This window comes from Carassius gibelio, chromosome B4 (genome assembly GCF_023724105.1).
Source record: "Carassius gibelio isolate Cgi1373 ecotype wild population from Czech Republic chromosome B4, carGib1.2-hapl.c, whole genome shotgun sequence".
Classification (NCBI taxonomy): Eukaryota; Metazoa; Chordata; class Actinopteri; order Cypriniformes; family Cyprinidae; genus Carassius; species Carassius gibelio.
This window is the reverse complement of record NC_068399.1, coordinates 23,970,258-23,991,018: the sequence shown is the minus strand read 5'-3', so window position 1 is coordinate 23,991,018 and position 20,761 is coordinate 23,970,258. Positions and strand designations below refer to the sequence as shown.

General features: G+C 38.2%; 1 protein-coding gene and 1 long non-coding RNA gene across 2 annotated transcripts; one reads left to right on the top strand and one right to left on the bottom strand.

Annotated features, from left to right (window-relative positions):
- Positions 1-7,517: 7,517 nt before the first annotated feature.
- On the bottom strand, positions 7,518-11,824 carry LOC127956278 (probable G protein-coupled receptor 85). The gene is made up of 3 exons (XM_052554114.1): positions 11,551-11,824; positions 8,510-10,415; positions 7,518-8,131 (listed from the first exon to the last, which is right to left on the bottom strand). The coding sequence occupies exon 2, from the start codon at positions 10,258-10,260 to the stop codon at positions 9,127-9,129; it is 1,134 nt and encodes a 377-aa protein (XP_052410074.1). The 5' UTR covers positions 10,261-10,415; positions 11,551-11,824; the 3' UTR covers positions 7,518-8,131; positions 8,510-9,126.
- Positions 11,825-16,883: 5,059 nt separating this feature from the next.
- On the top strand, positions 16,884-18,557 carry LOC127955890 (uncharacterized). Its single transcript, XR_008153411.1, has 2 exons — positions 16,884-16,969; positions 18,425-18,557. It is a non-coding gene; the product is annotated as an uncharacterized LOC127955890 (long non-coding RNA).
- Positions 18,558-20,761: the final 2,204 nt, after the last annotated feature.

Sequence of the window (20,761 nt, the reverse complement as noted above, 5' to 3'; positions counted from 1 at the left end):
CAATGCATTTACTGTATTTTGTTAATTAGTATAAGGAACCATTCTGAGATATAAACCTTTTTTAATAATTGTTATTAGATATAAAACAGGAATTGTAAGATATAAACTCATCATTCAGTCTTTCTCGCAAGTTTACATATTGCAATTTATAACATATTCATTCCAGCATGGAATAAAAAATAAAAAAGGTAGTTGTGATTTTTTTTTTCTCATAACTGCAAGTCTATATCTTACAATTCAGATTTCTCTACTCAGAATCACATTTTGCAATTTTGATAATTTTTTTTTTTTTTTTTTTTGCGAAAGGATAAAGGTACTTGCCTCTTTTTATCTCTCAATTCAACATTTTTGATTATTTTATGTAATTTTTACATTTTTATTTATTTATTTATTTTAAATTCTGTGGTGCAAATGGTCTACCATGCTTTTCAACCAAATGCACACTGCAAGACAAAGTTGTTACCTTATGCGTTTCTATTCACATAACGCTCACAGTATTTCAGTGCAGCAATCTTCTGATACAGTTCAAATACTAAATCGCCTAAATAATTAATTCAATTATAACATAGAAGCATTTTTACTTGTGGTCTCTTCTGCATGTCCCATTTACGCTGATGCAGTCTGCAGTCTCAGCATTTGACTCTGTGTCACTGTAACTGAAAGAGATGACATGCAAATGACATCCTGTCCTCGCGTATCAAACACGCCAGCTTGTTGCACTACTACACAAGGCTGAAAATGAAATGACAATGATTTCTGACCACTGGACATTTAACACATTTGCCATGAAAACCATCACTCATGCACTAAAAGCATTGGTGACTGGTCAGTTTACAACCCAAAATTGAGTCTATTCTGGTTGTGGAATGTAGGAAAAAACAAAAGAGATTTGATACGTATAAAACAGAGACGTGAAAACTCTTCTCATATCTTCTTGTTAATGTCAAGACTTATCAAATGTGCAGTTATTTTGAGACGAATTCATCAAAATTAGCCACATGCTGTCATCGATAGGTTGTGTGATGTATCTTCATCCTCAGAAACCATGAATAAAACCACATAAGGTAAAAGACAATACAACCCAAACTACATTAAACACAGGTTCACTTATAACGAGGATAAATATGGTTTTGTGTTGAGCACAATGTGTTTTGTGAGGTGAATTATTGGCTGCCGAGAGCATGAAACCATCGAAATTCAATATTTCACAATTTTGGTTCTCACCACTTGATGTACAATGTAATATCTGGGTCCTGAAGCTAAACCAGTTGTGAAACATTGATCTAACATTAGTAAACTGCTGTAATGCACATACAATATAGAATAATTTGCACGCTGAAGAACATCTTCACATTTATCATAACAATTTGTCTGTCTTTGAAATAAACTGACTCATTTTTTATTAAATAACATGCAATGCCATTAGCTCTCTCAGAGACCTGAGCGAAGCATCTACAGCAGTGTGTTGATTCACTAGTCACCCTGAAGGGGTTTGGAGGGGACGTGTCAGTTGTTGGAATACAAAAGCAAACATTTCGATTTTAATCAAGGTTCCCATGCAGCTATAGGAAAGCTCTTTGATCTCCAGCAGATAATCATTGTTTATGCTGCACCCACATGAAGGAAACGATGGAGAATGGATGAATAATGTTCTCTCTCAACATCATGTCAGTATAATAAACAACTGGTGTGCACGTCATCCATTACTGAGTGTGGCACTGGTGATCTGACAATGTCTGAATTCCTCTGGTGTAATGTAAGTCAGGGAGAGGGAGTCTCTTTAAACTACATTTCAATCCTTGATTCAGATAAGATACAACCAAAAGTTAAGGTATTTAAAGAGCTACAAAAGTCCTGTCATTATTTATTCTCATGTCATGTCAAATATTTTTTGATCAACTGCGTTTTAATCTGTACGCAGCCTGGATGTCAGTGTTGTTACTGTTAAAGTAATAGTTTAACAAAGTTTAACAAAGTAAAACTATTAGGAGTCGTAAAGTTGAAATAAAGTTACATTTGAATATTAGTTGCAACACTTAAACTTAAAAATTTTAAGGGAAATTAGAAATGTTCCCTTGGCAATTAACTGAAGTAAAAAAGATTGTAATGTTAAAACGACTAAAAGTGACATAAATTAAAGGTAAATACAAATATTACAAAACTAAAAGCTTATAACAATTTACGAAAACACTACAAATTTGAAAGCTTTAATAAAAAAATAAAAAAATACAAATATTAATAAATTCATTTAATATAGTATAAAAACAATACAACTCATTGACTTTTATGATAGTATGTTATGATATGTTGCATGTGTGATATTGCTTCTGTACAACAGTGCAGTAAACATGATACAATTGGGTAACTTACCCTTTAAACATAATATTGCATAATATTGCAAGTCGGCATATTCAAAAGCGAAACATGAAACTGCGAGCAAGCACAATGGTGTTTCATTTCTTGAATAAATCAGTGCCTTTGAATGAATCTTGCACATAAAGACAGTCCCTTGTTTTGCTCAAGAATGAATCAGCTGTTTCTAATGAACAATTCAATTACTCACTTATGTGTGATTTGTTTTTATCATGAGCAAATCTGCTTTTGAACGAATTGGTCGAGTGAATGATTCAGTGAGTTTTGAATGAATCGTTAAATGACTCCATGATTCACGGCACTTACTGAGTTAACTATTTGTGATGCACTTCATCAGATTTGATCCACGGAAGACATAATGATGTAAGGGGTTGTAAATAATGACCATCTCTTTAAATAAGCTGCAGGAACACTTTGAAGCTGCTTCTATTCATATCCCGCTGTTTAATCAGTTATAATTTAAAGCAGAGGATATACTTTTCAAAGCCAGGCAGATAAAACTAAGTATGCAGGCTTTTTGAGACAAGGATGTAGCCATGCACACATAGCCTACTTATGGTCCGGTCTACCTGATCATTTGTATTCAAAGGCCCTGGTGGGCCGTTACAGGAATGAGAATGACGATAAATACAGCAACGTAGCGGGTCCCAAGGGAACAGCCATCATCATCTTGATTTTTATTGGCCTTTCATTCAAGCACCTCCATCTTGCACATTCTGCCATGCATTTTTTTCATCCAGATAAAGGGCATTCGAAGCCCATCCAGACATCTTCAGACTAAAGCAGACAGGGTTTTTTCTAGACAGCTTGTCAACAAACTTGCTCATGATGCAACGGTTTTCATGTAGAAACCCTGCTTGGCACATTCAAAATTTCTTTTGAAAGTGAAGTGTGTCATGCAAACAGAGTAGTTTGTTATCAGAAAAGCGCCACGATTAAGATTTAACAATATTAATGCTAATATTTGCGTTTTTATACTGCAGAATGTGGATTGATTGAAACCACAATGCTGAACCCCTCTGCTGTAGTTAGCATTGAGTCAATTTTGTTTGCAGGGCACAAATTTAACAACGAACACAATGACTTCTCCATTATTGTTCACTTTAGGTATCGATCTGCAGGCGCTACATTCGAGGAGTTCTTTGCCCCCTCGAAAGCTACAATAAACCCCTGCAGTTCCAACTCTGCTTCGACAGCACCAGGCGTCTCCTGAAACATTGATAACTGTTAGCTGGCCCTGTGATATTTCACCAGGGATGCTGAGAGAAAAGGGGACCTTGTGGCCCCAATCGTGCTTTACAGCTCGAGCTAACAGTGCAGTAATGAACTTCCCCCCCTTCGCTCCTTCCCCATCCACTCCGCTTCACCTGTCTCACACACGTTGTTTAATGCACTGACAAAACACACGTGCATAAAGCTGTCGCAGTACATCAGCATGCTACAGGAGGGTACTCTGCCCACTGCATACATTAAAGCAGCCTCGCTGGTCAGCCATGTTATGGACTGCGTGACTCTCACAAGTCTATTTGAGGTTTATTAGATGCTAAAGGCAGTAATAGAAAAAAGCCAATCTGCGGAAGCTTAGTCAAAGACTATAATTGGCAGTTGTTCTGCTGTGGAAGGCTGTAAAATGTCATCTAATGTAATTGTAAGTCTAGATGAAGAATACATCATGTTCTTGGCAAAGAAGAAATTGTAGAAAAATGTTTTTTGATGCACACAGGATTCTCATCTTGTAGTGCATTGTTGCATTCCGCCCATGAACAATGAGTTAAACATAAAAGCGTTCGCAAGCCATTTTACTTTTATAATGTAATGCATTTATGAGGGAATTTGAATATTCAGTGAGAAAAATAGGGGTAATTTGCAATTAATTGGATTTGTGAAAAGTGGGCATATGAAAAGTAAGAGGGTTCTGTTAAGCTCATCATACTTTTCAGTTACATTCAAAGTGCACTAAATAGTTTTGGTTTAACATTTAACAAAAAATAAACAGCGAATAAACATGTTTGTACACTCACATAAGTCATACTGTATATGGTCTAATGGTCTTGTTGTGTTACTCACATGGTGGTTGCCATGTTTACATCACATGACCTGCTGAATACTATTTTACATTACCTCTATAATGCCCCATTATTAAACACTTTTGGTTGCAGAATTAATGGGTTGCAAATATGTCTGTGGATAATGTATTTTTACAATGGCACTGGTTAATGAATCTCGGCGTCTTTCCCATAGACTTGCATTTCATAGGTCATGTTTTAGACAAGGAATAAACAAACAAACCAAATTCTTTAAAATAGTCAGTTTAAAGAATTTACATTCACTGAGCTTATTAGTGAGCAAGGGGTTTGCTAGGAACAAATGTATCAAAATGTGTACAGAAAAGAACATAATGTTACAGTGGGGAAAATATTTATTTGACCCCCTGCTGATTTTGTAAATTTGCCCACTTACAAAAAAAAAAATGAAGGGACTGTATTTTTTATGGTAGGTTTATTTTAACATATAGGAACAGAATACCAACAAAAAATCCCAAAAAATAAAAAAAAACATTATATAGGTTAGAAACCGATTTGCATTTCACTATTTGATACCCAAGCAAAACATGACTTAACACTTTGTTTAGAAACCCGTGTTTTTGTAGTTGCTCAACAGCTTTTGCACACATTTCAGGATGGAATTTGATCCACTCCTCTTTCCTTAAGGTTTTTTGGCTGTCATTTGGCAACTTTAAGTTTCAGCTCCCTCCACAGATTTTCTATAAGATTGAGGTTTGGAGACTGGCTAGGCCGCTCCATGACCTTAATGTGCTTCTTTTTGAGCCACTCCTTTGTTGCCTTCGGGATATGTTTCGGGTCATTGCAATCCTTGAAGACTTATCCATGACCCATCTTCAGTGTTCTGAGGGAAGGACATTCTCGTCCAATATTTTACAGTACATGGCCCTGTCCATTTGCCCCTCAATGCAGTGAAGTCGTCCTGTACACTTAAAACCGGCCCCAAGGAATAATGTTTCCACCTCTGTGCTTGACTGTAGAGATGGTGTACTTGGGCTCATAGTCAGCATTTCTTCCCTTCAAACACGGCGAGTCGGGTTAATGCCAAAGAGCTCAATTTTGGCCTTATCTAACCACAGCCCTTTCTCCCAAGACTTCTCTGAATCATTTAGATGTTCTTTGACAAACTTTAAACAGGCCTGTACATGTGTCTTCTCGAGCAGGATATCAGTCCATTGTGGTGCAGTGTGTTACCAATGGTTTGCTTGGTGACTGTGGTCCCAACTGCCTTAAGATCATTAACAAGCTCCTCCCGTGTAGTTTGGGGCTGATCCCTCACCTTCTGATCATCCTTACCCCATGAGACAAGATCTTGCACAGAGCTCCAGACCGAGGGCGACTTGATTGTTGTTTTATATATCTTCCATTTCCGAATAATCACACCAACAGTTGTCTCCTCACCAAGCTTCTTGCTGATGGTCTTGTAGCCCATTCGAGCCTTGTGTAGAGCTACTATCTTGTCTCTGACATCCTTTGACAGCTCTTTGGTCTTGCTCATGGTGGTGGGAGACCTTGGGAAGATTACATAATTTTATTCATTTAGCAGATGCTTTTATCTAAAGTGACTTACAAATGAGGGCAGTGTAAGCAATCAAAAACAACAAAAAGAGCAATGATATATAAGTGCTATAACAAGTCTCAGTTAGCTTAACAAAGTACACGTAGCAAGGGCGTGTAATCTTGGTTTGATTTTTTTTAAGAATAGAATTAGAATAGTGAGTGCAAAGTTAGAGGGTCAAATAAAGATGGAAGAGATGTGTTTTAAGCCAATTCTTGAAGATGGCTAAGGACTGCTCAGGACTAATATGTTTTCCACATGTACACATAACCAATCTGTGGAAGCCAGAATTCTTGCTGGTTGGTAGGGGATCAAATAATAATTTCACTCACCGAAATGCAAATCAATCTCTAACCTATATATATAATGTGTTTTTTTTTCTTATTTTTTTTGGTAGGTATTCTGTCTCTATCCATTAAAGTAAACCTACCATATAAATTACAGAATCAGCAGGGGATCAAATAAATATTTTCTCCACTGTATATATTAGCATCAATCCCATAGAAAATTGTGTAATTTAATTGGCACGATCAAATATGACATTAACCTCAAAGACATGAATCATAGAGACTGAAAATGCCCCAAATGGGTCCTAAACTTTGTCATCTTACTTGATACTTTTGATGATATAATTTTGACATGAGGTTATAAGACAATGGTGACCTTTACAAAGGAAACTACAGCTAAAATCACAGTATAATTGCACCAGGCTTCGCTCTGGGACCTCCATTCCTAATTTAGATGTACAGCGCCCCACATTTGTCAAAATTTCTATGGGTGTTTACATAAAATCCAAGGCTTTCAATTGAGGCTGGTGAAATATTTGGCAGGATCTGTTTTAACCAGTGTCCTATTACTTAAGGGCTAATGGACTCAAATGAAAGCATCCCTGGTCGCCTACAAAACCTAAATGGATTTGGACGAAGGCTGCAGTTAAATGAAGAACTTCCCAGTGATATTAATGACACCCCTCAGATCATAACTGGGTGATTTTGCAGCAAATGCATGCCCACTTGAAGCATTTTTCAGGTCAGCTCGAAATACGCAACGAAAATGCTACTTTTAACTGAGGAAAACTCTGTTGTTGTGTTCTATCGCAGAATGCATAGATAATTCATCACTTTCAGAAGCACTCACAAGGGAAAAGTGGCATCCAAACAAACTTCACACAGTCCAAAATTAGCCAGAAATAGAAAAGATGAAGAGGTAAAGTGACAAAGCAAAAAGCACATAATGGCTAAAGTGAGCCATGTTTTGGAGAGTAATATCAGAGAGGAGACAAGAGGACGTTTTTACAGTAATTAAACAGGAACACAAACAGGCCACAGAAACATATTAGCGAGAGACTAATCATGACAGTTCAATGCGAAGCACTCATTAATAGCAAAGATAAGCTAGTTAGGCTGCCTCAGTCAATATTTATACATGTTTTCCCCGCTAATTGAGCTTTCGTTTCGATTTGGGCCTGCTAAACCAAGCGTGGGACCAAGCTGGTGCTTTTTAGAGTAAATAGCAAGAACAGGTTTTGCAAAATGTAAAATTTTATTTTCAAAAATGTAAGCAACAGATTACACAGTTAACTTTCAGCAATTGCAGTCCTAACTTAAACAGTACTCACATTCGGGACTTCAAAATGAAAGACTCACAAACTTACACACTATCTACCTATAATATACAAAAAGAATACAGAATAAATATTAAAATGGCCACAAGAGAAAAAAGTAAGTTAATCAAAACAATTAGTAGAGAGCAAATGTTGGGAAAGTAGAAACAAGACTCTGTGCCTTAAATACAATGTTTTTTGTTTTTCCTATTACATTTTTTACAAATTGTGCAAGATTTCAGACTAAGGCTCTGGTCTTGACATGACAGCTGTTCGCCAAGCACACACACACACACACACACACACTCACGCACAGACGTCCACACACACATGCTCCCTGTGCTCTGCGCACTCGCTGGGGTTTAGCAAATGTTACAGGGTAAGAAATGGGCTGTCGGTGCACGGGCTGTACCTGTGATAGTGATGGTGGATACCGTGTTTCAAATGAACATGCACTTCACCCTGATGTGGAAAGCATCCCGATATGCCTCAAGGAGACATTTTAGAGGAGTGTATTTCAAAAGCAACCCTCACCTTGCAAATGAAAACATGAAGAATACACCAGAACCATTAAGGCAAGAACAGCTGGAGTGGTATCTGTAACAAAATTGGCATGTTCGGGTACATGGATATGCCACACTGAACTTAGCATAACTGGTTCTCCACTGTCAGTTTAAGTACAAGGTTCTCAAGAGCAACGTTTTAAAATTCAAACAGTAGTTTTTAGACTTAGAAAAATGAGATAAGAAAATAACATTGCCAGACAACAGAGACATACCATATGGATCATAAAACTACAGGAAATAATTTAAGTTGCAATTTTGGAAACCACACGACAGTACCCTCCCTTTTAAGACCCACCCACCAGCCCGCCCTAACCCCACCCTAAAAGGAAAAAAAGATATCACTTACATTTAAACCAATTTATCCTCTTGTGAAGGTGTATTCCAACAGTTAGTCACCCCACATGTTTTGTTTACTTACAGTGAAAGAGAAGTCTGTTGCAGATTAAAGCATTCGTATTTCAGTTTGGGAAAAACAAGACATCCTTGCAATGTGACGGCGCAAAAAAAGCATCTTCGGGTCTTCTCATTAGTGCAACTTTTTAGACACAAATTCCAGTGATTCCTTAAGGTAACAGTTTGATTTCTTTACACCCTTTCCAAAGTCTTCCAGATATCCAAAGCAAAGGCCAGTCCCTTCTCGACGTATCCGTTTATTCTTTTCTTTCCATTTTTTCCATGTTTCTTTTTTCAGTTTTTTCTTCTTCTTCTTTTTTTTTTTTTTGCGTGTTGGGTTTCAAATGGCCTTTCGCATCAGCTGTTTACTAGAACATAAACGCGGGACGTGTCCTTTGTCTGTTCGTCATCATATTCCATTCAGACGGTTCAACTACAGGCCTCAAAAGGGGAGCGAGAGGAATGGGAGAAGGATGAGGAGGAGAGAGCTGTACAATTGAACACATCCCTGATCATCCAGGGCATCCAAACATAAACCACATCGGAGAAACAAGAAACGCCACTGAACCTTCATATAACACAGTAGGGTTCCCTCGGTAACCTGGATTTTCTGCAGTAGAGGAGCGTGGTGCTGAAGCATCTCCGGAGCTCCCGGTTGGAGAAGATGCAGATGAAGGGGTTGACTCCCGCCTGGGCAAAGCTCATCCACACAGCTGCCGTCAGGTAACCTCCTGGGATCACTGGGCCTCGTGCGAACACCCTCCAGTAGCAGGCTACCAGGTAGGGTCCCCACAGGCTCAGGAAGAAGAAGGTAATGATGTAGAACATCCTGCTTATCCTCTTTTCTGTCTTAAACTCGTCCAGCACCAGCAGACGCCTGCGGCCCGCCGCATTAGTGTTCTGCCGGATTCCCAGCAGGGTCGGAGGCGTGGGGCCCCGGCCGAAGCCCGCCAGCCAGTTCGCTGCAGCCTGACCGCTCGCCCCCGGGCCGTGGAAGGTCCAGTTCTGGCTGACGGCAGGCACGAACTGCACCGGCTTCATCTTTCGGCGGTCGTGGACGAAAAAGATGAGCTTGAGGTAGACAAGCTGGGTGGCCAGGAGGATGAGTGCAAGGAGCAGCATGAAGCCCAATGAGTCATTAGCACGGAAGGAGCGGTGCTGGAAGGTGCACTGGTCCTCCTCGCGGATGAAGGAATACGTCCCCACGTCCAGCACCGGAGGGAACGCCATGGCTACCGACAGCGTCCACACCATGCATATGACGGCCAGGCATGTCCAGAAGGTCAGCCGCTTGGTGTAAAAGCGGTGGTGGGCGATGGCCAGGTACCGCGTCACGCTAACGCAGAACAGCATGAAAGCAGTGTGGAAACAGGAGAGCACGCCCAAGAAGGCGATCACTTTGCAGGTCAGCGTGCCGTACGTCCAGGCTGAGCCATTCTTGACGGAGGTAAAGACGAAGGGGAAGCAGATGGCTGAGCGGAGGATGTCCGAAGCGCAGAGGTCCAGCAAGAAGTAGTAGGGCGCTCGATGAAGGCTCTTGTCTTTGACCAGCAGGATGGAGATCAGGAGGTTTCCGACCACGCCAACACCGATGATGAAACCCAGGGAGGTCAGTTTAAGGAAAGTGGCGAGCGGAGAGACATTCTGCAAGATGTTGTGGTCCCCTGCATGGCTGTAGTTCGCCATAGATGGAGAAGGGATCATAGAGAACGCTTAAAGCTTTAGCCAAGTATCATGATCTGGATGGAGCGTGGAGCGATAGATCCATCTGGTGTGCTTTGAAGCAGGTTCCAGCCTTGTTCGTCACTGTCTTCTAAGGCATCCTTTGTTCCTTTGTCTCATCACACCTAAAAGGATCCCTGAAAAACATGATCCACCCATTAGGATTCGCTCACACAAAACAAACTGGGGGGCTTTGCGTTGCATCGCTCATTTCTTTTGTCATTCACATTGCTTTTCTAATTGCATACGAAATTGCGGCTCCAACGGTATGCTGTCTGAGCCGAGCTCATACAGTTGCTTAATTCAGCACAAGGATTCGGCATTGGACACTGACATAAATCCTGGCTAAAATAACAGACCCCCACCCCCAACATCTCCCCTTTTTCCAAAGCAAATTAAATAAATAATGGCAAAGATAGAGAATGCAGTCGACAAGATGCTCATCATCATGGCTAGACATCCGTCTAGAGGCATATTCATTGGTGCTATGATGGAAAAAGACTTGAAAGCGAATGATTGCTATCCGCTACACCCGAAAGGAACATTTGTCGAAATGCAGCAAGAAAAGCTGTTGATCACACCCAAAGATCCTGCAGAATCTGACCGTGTTCATTCCCTCTGTTTATCATGATACTGTGCAGAATCAGTCATGAATCCTCATATGATTGACTGTATAAAGGAATATGAAGAAATGCGTCATGTTATATTTTAAATATATAGCTTACTGTGTCTTTCATACAGACGTTCAGTGCAACAACACAGTTTCATGCAAGTCATTTGCGGGGAGAAAAAAACATGAGCTTTAGAATTACATTCCAGTTTTATCCCCCCTCTAACCTAGATTTATTGTTTATTAGTATTGGTATGATGACTAATTCGAGTAAAAATAAATAAACAAACAATAGATTGCGTCTATAAATCGACTCTATATAATAGCCTGCCGTTTCTTTTATATTAAACGCACGAAGAGCCTTTCCCTATATAATAAAATAATAAACCTTTGTGTCTCCAGTTGCATTTTTACAAAATATCCACCATTGAAAACGTTTCAGAGCGTTGTATCAAAATAAGCAACAGATACCGGATCTTTAGGGTGTTTGCGTATGATTTCAGTACACACACGATCTATTTTATTTAAAAAATTTTTTTAAATCGGAATGATTTCTGGATGGCTGAGCGTCCATTATAGGCACAGCAATTCCTTCAAATACATGCATGCAAATATCGAGATCAACAGAGACAGCGCTATAAAAATATCATTTAAAAACATACCTGTTGAAAGTCCCCCTTTGTTTCCCTGGCGGATATTTACATGGCAGCAGTCACTTTGTCGTAAAAAAAAAAGCTTTAGTTTTGTTGCCTGCTCTTTTTCCCCCACTGTGATTATACAGTAAACGGTGCGGGCGGCGCATGCGCACTGGCGCTATTTGTGATCCGAGCAGCAGCATCATCTGCACTGATGGGTGCAGCAGCATCACGGATCCCTTTCGCCCTTTATTAGAGTGTACTACTGTCATATGTGCCGTCGTATGTGTTATAATAAATGTTTACTGTATATACTGTATATGTATTATGTCAGTAGTCCAGTACATAGCCTATGTCACTTTATACATGTATTTCTTATGCACTGCAATATCTATCTATCTATCTGTCTGTCTATCACATGCACATAAATAAACAAATGGAAAATTATCTATTTATTGTAAAGCCAATCCTGTTTTCTTATTTATACATTTTATTTATTCTATGTTTAACGAACAAGATTTTGGACTTGAACTTAACTTATTGGAGTATCATTTCATCCATTGTGTCTATGTGCCTATATTACATATGGTCCAGCAGCACGGGATAAATTTACTCAACATAAATAATTAACACGACCTATTGTGTGTGATGCACATCATTGCCCTGAATAAAGACCAAGATGGGTGTCTCATTCTATTGCATAGTTGGCACTGGACATAGAGCGAACCCAAAGGTATTGTTTAAACACTTTAGTATGTATAATTAAAAATATATGTATGCTAAAGCAGATAAAATGTAAGATGAGTGCAACAACCTTTTACCAGCTAGTCCCGAGTTTAGTGCTAAAGTTCCTGTAGTTCACACAGTAGAATGTAATATTAACACCGCTGTCCTGGATTCAGTAACCAAAAATTGAAAAAAAAAAAATGCATATCTTGTGTGCAATGTAAGTTGTTTTGATGTGTGTTAAAATGCCTTCATGTCAACAGTTCTATCCTAACTATGGACAAGTAGTATCTTAACATGATCTACAAGTCTTTGACAATCATGTGTTCAGACTAATTTTAGTCTGCTGTTACTTTATCATTTAGAAGCTAACACATGTATTTTTGTGGATGTTTTCCCTAAAAAGTGACTGTGCCATAACTCTTGAAAATCAATGTAACTTATTTGGAATTTTACTAATGAAATTACACAGAAGGAATGACTTGATGTCTCAATACTGTACAAATTGTATATCCAAGAGTACAATTTGCACACACAAAAAAGACAAACAACTTGTTTCCACACCTAATTAAAATGAGTTTTTCTAATTTGTTCAAGTGAAAAGAATTTTAATGCATATGACTTCAAACATGGTCCATCAGTTTGCAACAGATATAGTCTCCTACTTGAAAACAAAAAGGCACATAAGGCTCACAAAATATATTAACATAAGCACACAAAGCAAGCATCGCCCTCCTTCTGTAAAGCACACTGTCAGTGACAATGCTTTATACAGACAGAAAAAGCAGTAGCCATTTAACAATTTAGTGCTTTTATCACAGTGTTGAAACTGGAAGCGGATTGTCTTGCAGTGATTGTAGCATGGCTGGAGACCAACATCAAGTCCACCATATGTCCAAGTCCATAGAAATGTGTCAGATAACGTCTGCATGTGATCTTGTGGTCTTTTTGTCATGCAGTAATAACCTAATGGGCTTTTAATGCTAATACTGTTGTAGAAGTTTCCCACATGGCGCACAGAAACAGGAAGTGTTCAGTGTCCCACATAATAAGGATAATGCGTCAAATACAAACAATAGCTCATATTATCCACAGCATATATTATAGTGGTCCTTCCTTTGCGCGCATTTCCAATTATTTTCAGTATAAAGGACTGGCAGTCTTTACGCACTGAGTCACATTTCCGGATGAGGCCTTGGTCAGCAGGCTGTCATTAAAACTGGCCGTTTCGCCTGCGCGCATACCAGCCCAGACACGCGCAGACCCCCACGAGCGTCACTGTCGCGCCCAGCAGCAAAGCAGCCGCGTCTCCCCCGTCAAACGCCTCGGCGGTCTGGACGAGCGTCAGGAGCAAAAGGCAGAGCATCACGAGTGAGTTTTGGTCTTTGGGAGCCATGTTGTTGGTCGCCTGTGAGGAGGGAAGCGCAAGAGCAATGACGACGCGTCATGTGATCTCGCGGATTTTCCTGATTTTACAAAACCTACTATGGGAAAGGTTTGCTTATTAGTATTCAAGAAGCTTGGACGAGCCATTGGAAAGTAAAGACTCGACGTCAGCATCACAATAATATATTGTTTCTCTATTGGATGACAACGTCCGCATGGCGTAATTAATATTCATGAGCTAGGCCTTATACGTTTCCCATAGTATGAATCGTAATCTCTCCCAAATGTGCATAGCCTTTTTTTTTTCTTCTTTTTTTTTTTAAAGGGTAGATTTCGGAAATCCATTGTAAGCTGACTGGAACATATAGTTCGTAGCTGTTTGCAACAAGCTAGTTACCTGTTTACAAAACCGGTTTATTTACAATAGTTACTGGAAATGACAAAACCTGCTCCAAAACACAACTGCAGGCACTGCATTACTTTAAGTAGCCTATTGTCTTAATAATAAAACAAAACAAAAACAGTTTCAAATATGTATTAATATAAGTATTGATATTCATTAAATAAGTATGACACACAGGATTTATGTTTTAAATATATAGTTTTTTTAATGAGAAAAATAATGTCTGTGGTTAACAAGAGACTTTTGTTCAAATTGCCCTTGGCTTTACAAAAAAAAAAAAAACCTTAGATACTATAAATAAACCATGGTAACCACAAATTTACCATGGTCTTGCTACTCTAACCATAGTTTAACCGTGGTATTTGTAGTAAAACTGTGGTTACACTAATGGTAATTAGTGCGCCAAAAAACATGGTTGCTACACGTATAACTAAAGCCAGGGTTTTCAAGGGAATCAATAGCAAATGAGTCCTCTGAGTTTGCCTATAATTTGGCATTGTGGCTGAAAAGCTCTATAGGTTTAAATAAAAGAAAGGACATTAATCTACTTACTAACTTACTTATGAGCCAAGAAAAATCTTTGAAGTCTTGGTTATGTAATAAGGTAATTAGCTTTTGACTGTAGTTTGAATTGAATAATGAGCTCTTTTGGAAATGGACATTGTATATGAAGGACTCCTATGTGGAGGGCCTTGAAGAAAAAGTATTGTCATATGAAATTCAGATAAAAGTATCAAATTATCCACAAATGTGACCCCATTAATGCAGACCTATAATAAAAGATAACTGTCCGTGGGTGCATTTTATGCTGCCTATGAATCTTTTTTATGGTAGTTAATACAACAGATGTGATGCAACCCAATTAAACCAAACAACTCACTAAGGCTATATGTGCATACTTGTGTTTTTAAAACCAAATATTTTTTTTTTTCTTGAAAGACAAAGGTCTCTGTCATGAACTTTTCCAGCGAGAAAATACTGAAAACGTAATGGTGGCTTAACAAATGTAAATTAACTTTGTTAAACTAACCAAAGGAAATCAGATTCAAATAACACCAGACATCGTTTCATAACAGCGGAGCTAGAAATTATTCAAGTTTCCAAATAGAGCATAAAAACATTTCCATCAAAGATTGAAAATAAAACGAAACAGCGTTTGTTTGCACAGAGTTCATAATATGTCAGTCTGTGTAAATAAGTATTAATATTACATTAATTTGGTGTTCAAAAAACCCTTGTTGATAATGTGTGTCTGTGCATGTTTGTTTATGGTTTTTGGAAACCTCTTAAGAGCATTCTTTTTTATCACACTGACAGCAGGTGAGTGTCGAAAAAGTAGCTAAGATAAAAATTAAGATAAATTATCAAGCCATCAAATGTCCTCAGTAATAATTCACTTTGATTGGTAGGTCTCCCTTGACAATTTATAGTCGTATATAAAAAGTGTCACTTCATGTCAAATGACAGTCTACCTCTATTTACTTAATGCCATGAATGATGTTTTTTATTCCACTATCTCACTTTTTAGGGATTTTTTCCAGCTCTGACTCCAGCTCTGCCCAGTTGGACAGAAATAAACAAATCTGCTCCAGTGTTTCCACTAGTGATGTTTCTTAGTTTTTACCCCATGCCACAGATTAATTGGCGTATGTCATGGAGGGGGGTTTAGAGTCTGCGTGCCACGCAGATCTATGTAATTTAATTAGCTCACACCTGCCAAACTAAAAAGTATTGACCTTGTAAGCCTGCCGTGGTGCTTGTACGACCTTGTCTTCCTCCTGCCGACCCGTTTCCCGTCCCTCCCTCATGCTGGCTCTGAGATTATCACCTGGTTTGAAATGCGAGTTCTCTGCTTAAGTGTTCATTTGGATGCAGGACACATAGGGCAGGAGATAAATGGCGCTGTCCTGACCCGCTAGAGAAACACTCTCATTTTTCGATATTTTGCAATTTGAGCACTGATCGATGACCAGGGCACCTACGGGCCGCTCAGAGCCGGGTGGGATGGTAGGGTTATGGAGAACTCGATGATGAAGCCACGTGGGTGGTGTTTAAGAAGCTAGAGAGCAGCACACCAACATTCAAAACACAAGTTGAACATGCTGGTGACTAGCAGTACTGCTCTTTTTCTTTTTTCTTTTTTCTTTTTTAGCTGACTCTGTTGGAGTTGGCAGTTTGACCAATGTCAGTATGATCTTGTATCATTGTATGAGGTCATTTTATGGCATTATACCTTACAGTATATGTATATTTGAAACTAATATTAATATTTAAAAAATATAGATAAATTATATTATTATATAGGGATTTAAGGTCATACTGCCATTGGTCATGCAATCTTACAAAAATATAATATAATACATTTTTATGTTTATATATTATTATAAATGGGGAAAAATATGGATTGGCATTGTAAAATGTGCTGCACTCCTGTGATCACACATTCATTAAATCTTAAACTAAATTGCTATAGTGCTCTGCATATTATAACTGAAAGCGGTGCAGATTTACTGTGGTATGAACGGAAAAGCCAAATTTTGGTTGATACATTTCAATGCACTACCCAGGTGTTATTAGTTTCATACCTTTAGTTGTTTGTTTTTCAGTCTTTTTCAGTTAGTGAACTTGAGTGCTTAATTACGGTCGTCCACTGACACAACAAACCAAAGCACCTGTGCTGGAATAGAACAAAACACACACATGATTAATTGTGCCCTGAAATAGGTTTCTTGACTTGAAACGAGCCTTTGGTACATCCATAATGAATTCCTTTGAGGAGACATGACGAATGGATTGTCCTATGGCTTTTGTGCTAATGTTCTGGATGTTAAATACTTAACAGAGCTCAGATGCCGGCCGAGACGATGGGCGACGGGTCTCATGACTCATGGCTGGACAACTGAAAGAGGGACACTGTGAAATGACTTCGAGGTAAGTCTCTTCTTCAAAGCATCTCGAAGTGTTCTTCATAATGATCATTATATGGTGAATATGTAAAACAGCTATTGCTTCCTCTCAGAATCTGAGAGTTGTGTTCCAATAATCAAGAATTTGATTAATCTTAGAGTAGCTTGATTGCCTTTTAATCCAATTATACCTCTGGTTTTCATTTCTTTTTTCCCATATTGCTCCATCTCTAGGTGAAGGTAGCTCGCTGCCCTAGTTCCAATCTGGTGCGCTGTCAAATCTTAATGGATTTTATGATCAATGGTTTTGAGACCAAACCACTTTATTTTCTTGTTTTGTTTGTGTTCTGTCTGGTATTTCCCCCCCCCCCCCCCCCCCTTTTTTCTTTCTTTTACAAAGATAAATTACACAGAAGCGACTGTGCTTCTTTTTTCTTTCTGCGTTTCTGAATTCACCCCTCGAGTGCAAGCCTCTGTCCGAGGAACCAAAATCCAAAACCATTTCATGGGCCAGTGCCTGGGTGATTACAACCAGACCTTTTTGCCTCTCAAAGGCAAACGTGTGGTCACGCAAGGAAAACACATTGCATCTTAATTTTGTATGTGTGTGTGTGTGTGTGTATATATATATATATATATATATATATATATATATATATATATACAGTACACAGAATCAGATTTTTATTTTTTAATCACAATTTAAGAATGTCTCTTCTCAGATACATGGAGAGCACAGGGAATATGTTCAGCAAGGGTTTCACTTTTTCACTCATTCATCCAAAATATGGTTGCCCTTCGGGGGGGACCTCAGACTAAAATATATTGTGGAAGATTGGATTTTTTGACCTAGCGGTTGGATTAAATGTTTAACCCAACCTTCTGAGTAGTTTTATTTAACTCATCTATAGCTTAAAAAATACTATAATTCTTGCTTAAAATGAACCCAAATTATGTTGGAAATGAACATGTATTAATATGTTAAATAAATGAAAATTCATTAATAAGTTGAATAATATAATAACATTTTTTAATTTCCTTTTTCATAAAGGTTCACCTTTTGATTACTGCTGATGCCTCTAGAAATTGTCTGATTTTTAATCTACAACCTATTTTGCGTTCAATTTAAACCAGCCATATTGTCATATTTAAACAACAGTTGAGTTAAATAAAACCTTTTTAAAGACTAGTGTGGAAAATGTACTGTATTATAGATATGTGTAAAATATTATGGAAATTGTAATTTAATTTGACACTAAAATTAAAACATATAATGCAGTCAATATAGTGTAGAGAGAAAAATAACTGATTAAATGTGTGTTTTTTTATTTGTTTTCTTTTTATAAAAATATATTTTTATTTAATATTTTCTTTCAGATTATTATATTTATACATTATTTGCAATTTTACATTGCCACAATAATTATGTTATACCTTTTTATTTTTATTTTTTTTAACACAGTTTTTTACTTTTCGACAGAGAACCTAGTACTCCTCTGAAAACCCCTTGGAGGTCCTGGGCCCCAGTTTGAAAACATCTGCAGAAAGTTATGGAGTTACCAAGCCAGAGTATCACCCAAAACAAATGCAAAATACAGACACACTCAAGCCTACGGCACTACTTTGTGGTTATCATTTCTGGGCTGTACTCATTGTCTTTCTTCAATGCTTTGTGTATTTGTCCTCTGGTTGGTTATTAGAATTACTATTAGAAACTATCAATGCCATTCAGTATCTGAAACCATTAGTGTCTTAAATTGCATTGTTCTAATCTAATACAGTTTTCCCATTTCAAATTAAGTTATCAGCATGACAGTTTGAATGTAACGTTGAATTGAAAAATGAACATTAATTTCAGAATGTCTCTGTATGGGGTACGCTCCAGTGAAAACAGAAAATGGTCACAATATCACAAACCGTATTAATTTCACAGCACTTCCTACATTTTTTTAAAATCGTAAACCTTTCTCGTTTTTACCAGGTTTAAATGCGAAACGGTTTTCAACGTGGCAGCTTTTTGGCTCTTTTAACTACCCCCCGAGCAAAATATAGTGCCATGCACAAATTGCTTGATAAAATGAGGAAGTAAAAACAGTCATCAAATTGTTAGCATAAATGCTTTCCTCATGGAGTGATTGCATGGAGTGCATTTCTGCAAAGAGGACTGTTTTCAGGGAAGAGAGACGGCAACATTTGAATGGTTCCACTGTTTCCATGGTGATGCAGACTTCAGCCTCGCTCTCACTGTTGTCATGAAGCTCTCTGCCCTCGCTCGGGGTTCACAGTCCACATGAAAGCATCAGGAGAGGATTCTTGGCTGTTTCAGAGAGGGATGTCAACAGACTAATAATTGGGCCATCACGCCCTCAGTGAACGCACACTGACTGTTTCCTCAAAGCAAATTACATCTACAATTCTCTTTGTTGGAGAGTTTTACCACAATGACAGTTGTAAACTGTCAACATGTTCTGTTAGATGTCAGCGCTTCCCTTCGGAAACGAGCAGCTGATGATGATAGTATCGCTATAGTGTTCATTTGGCTGATCCGTTTAATAATTTGAGCCTTTTTTGTGCCCAGTTGAAATGGTTTTAATTAATCTTTCTAGATTCTGGCTTGTAGACGGTATAAGTACCAAGCTACAGCAGCTCTGTTATGTTAATCGGCATGCTTGCTTTCTGTCTGCTGTCCATGTGAATCAACAATCAGCATTCAATGTGTTATATTGTATTCTGGATTTCCTGTTTATGCTGCCTGTGCATGTAAACACACCATATATATGGTGCTTAGAAGTGTTCCTGTAGCTTACAGTAAATAGTAGAGAAAGGTGTTGGAAATTGGGTTTGATTCCCATGCAATCCTTGAACTGATAAAATGTGTGCATTGAATGCAATGTTACCTATATCTTAAACCAGTCTAAGCTGGATTTCTGGAATCCCAGGCTTGAATGTTTACTAGCTTTGAAGAGATTTTTGGCTTTGTAGCCAGCTAAAACAACTAAAAACCAGTTTGACCAAAACAGGAGACCTTTGAGCTGTGCTGAACTCCTTTATCCAGTTTTGTGTGCTCAGACAAAATTGACCAGCCTTTTGAAAATTGCTCGTAAATCTCTCATTATACTATATTTCCAGCAAATCTTGGATTCAATTTTTTTGTCAACTCATTGTCTTTCAATTAGCACAGGCTTTGTATTTCTTCTTGGAAGTAATTGTTCATAGACCTCATTAATCTGAGTTTATGCACCTAATTTTGCCAGGTGCATAAACTCAGATCAAGGAGTCCTACAAGCAACCTGATCCTAAAAGAAATACAAAACCTGTGCATAATGAGAGATTTTTAGTCCAAATCAAATTTTTAGTCAATGTGTTAAAATTAACTTCCATTTTTGGGAAAAAGAAAATCCTTTCTGGGTCAAAATAACCCAGAACATAAGGGTAAAACCAGCTTCAACCAGGTTTAAAGGGTTAGTTCATCCCAAAATACAAATTCTGTCATTAATTACTCATTGATTGTGAATTTTCCATGAATTGTTGTCCCAAACTCATTAGACCTTTTTCATCTTCAAAACAAAAATTAAGATATTTTTGATGAAATCACAGTGATTAAACTAGTATGCATGTTAGTAATGCTAGTTAGAACAGCTTTTAGTTCTGGTTTGAACGAACTTTTTGTTGGTTAAGACATTTAAACAGCCCAGCAGGAAGCAAAGCATGCTGAGGACGCAAAATATGCTTGTGATTTTTCACTGGTCTTTTCTGTAGGAGTTATGCAGGCTCTGTTGAAAGTGGCAGCAAGCCCACAGTTACAAATGCGTTGTCC

Coding starts and splice junctions, on each gene's coding strand:
- LOC127956278 (XM_052554114.1), bottom strand. CDS start 10,260: ATGATCCCTTCTCCATCTATGGCGAACTACAGCCATGCAGGGGACCAC.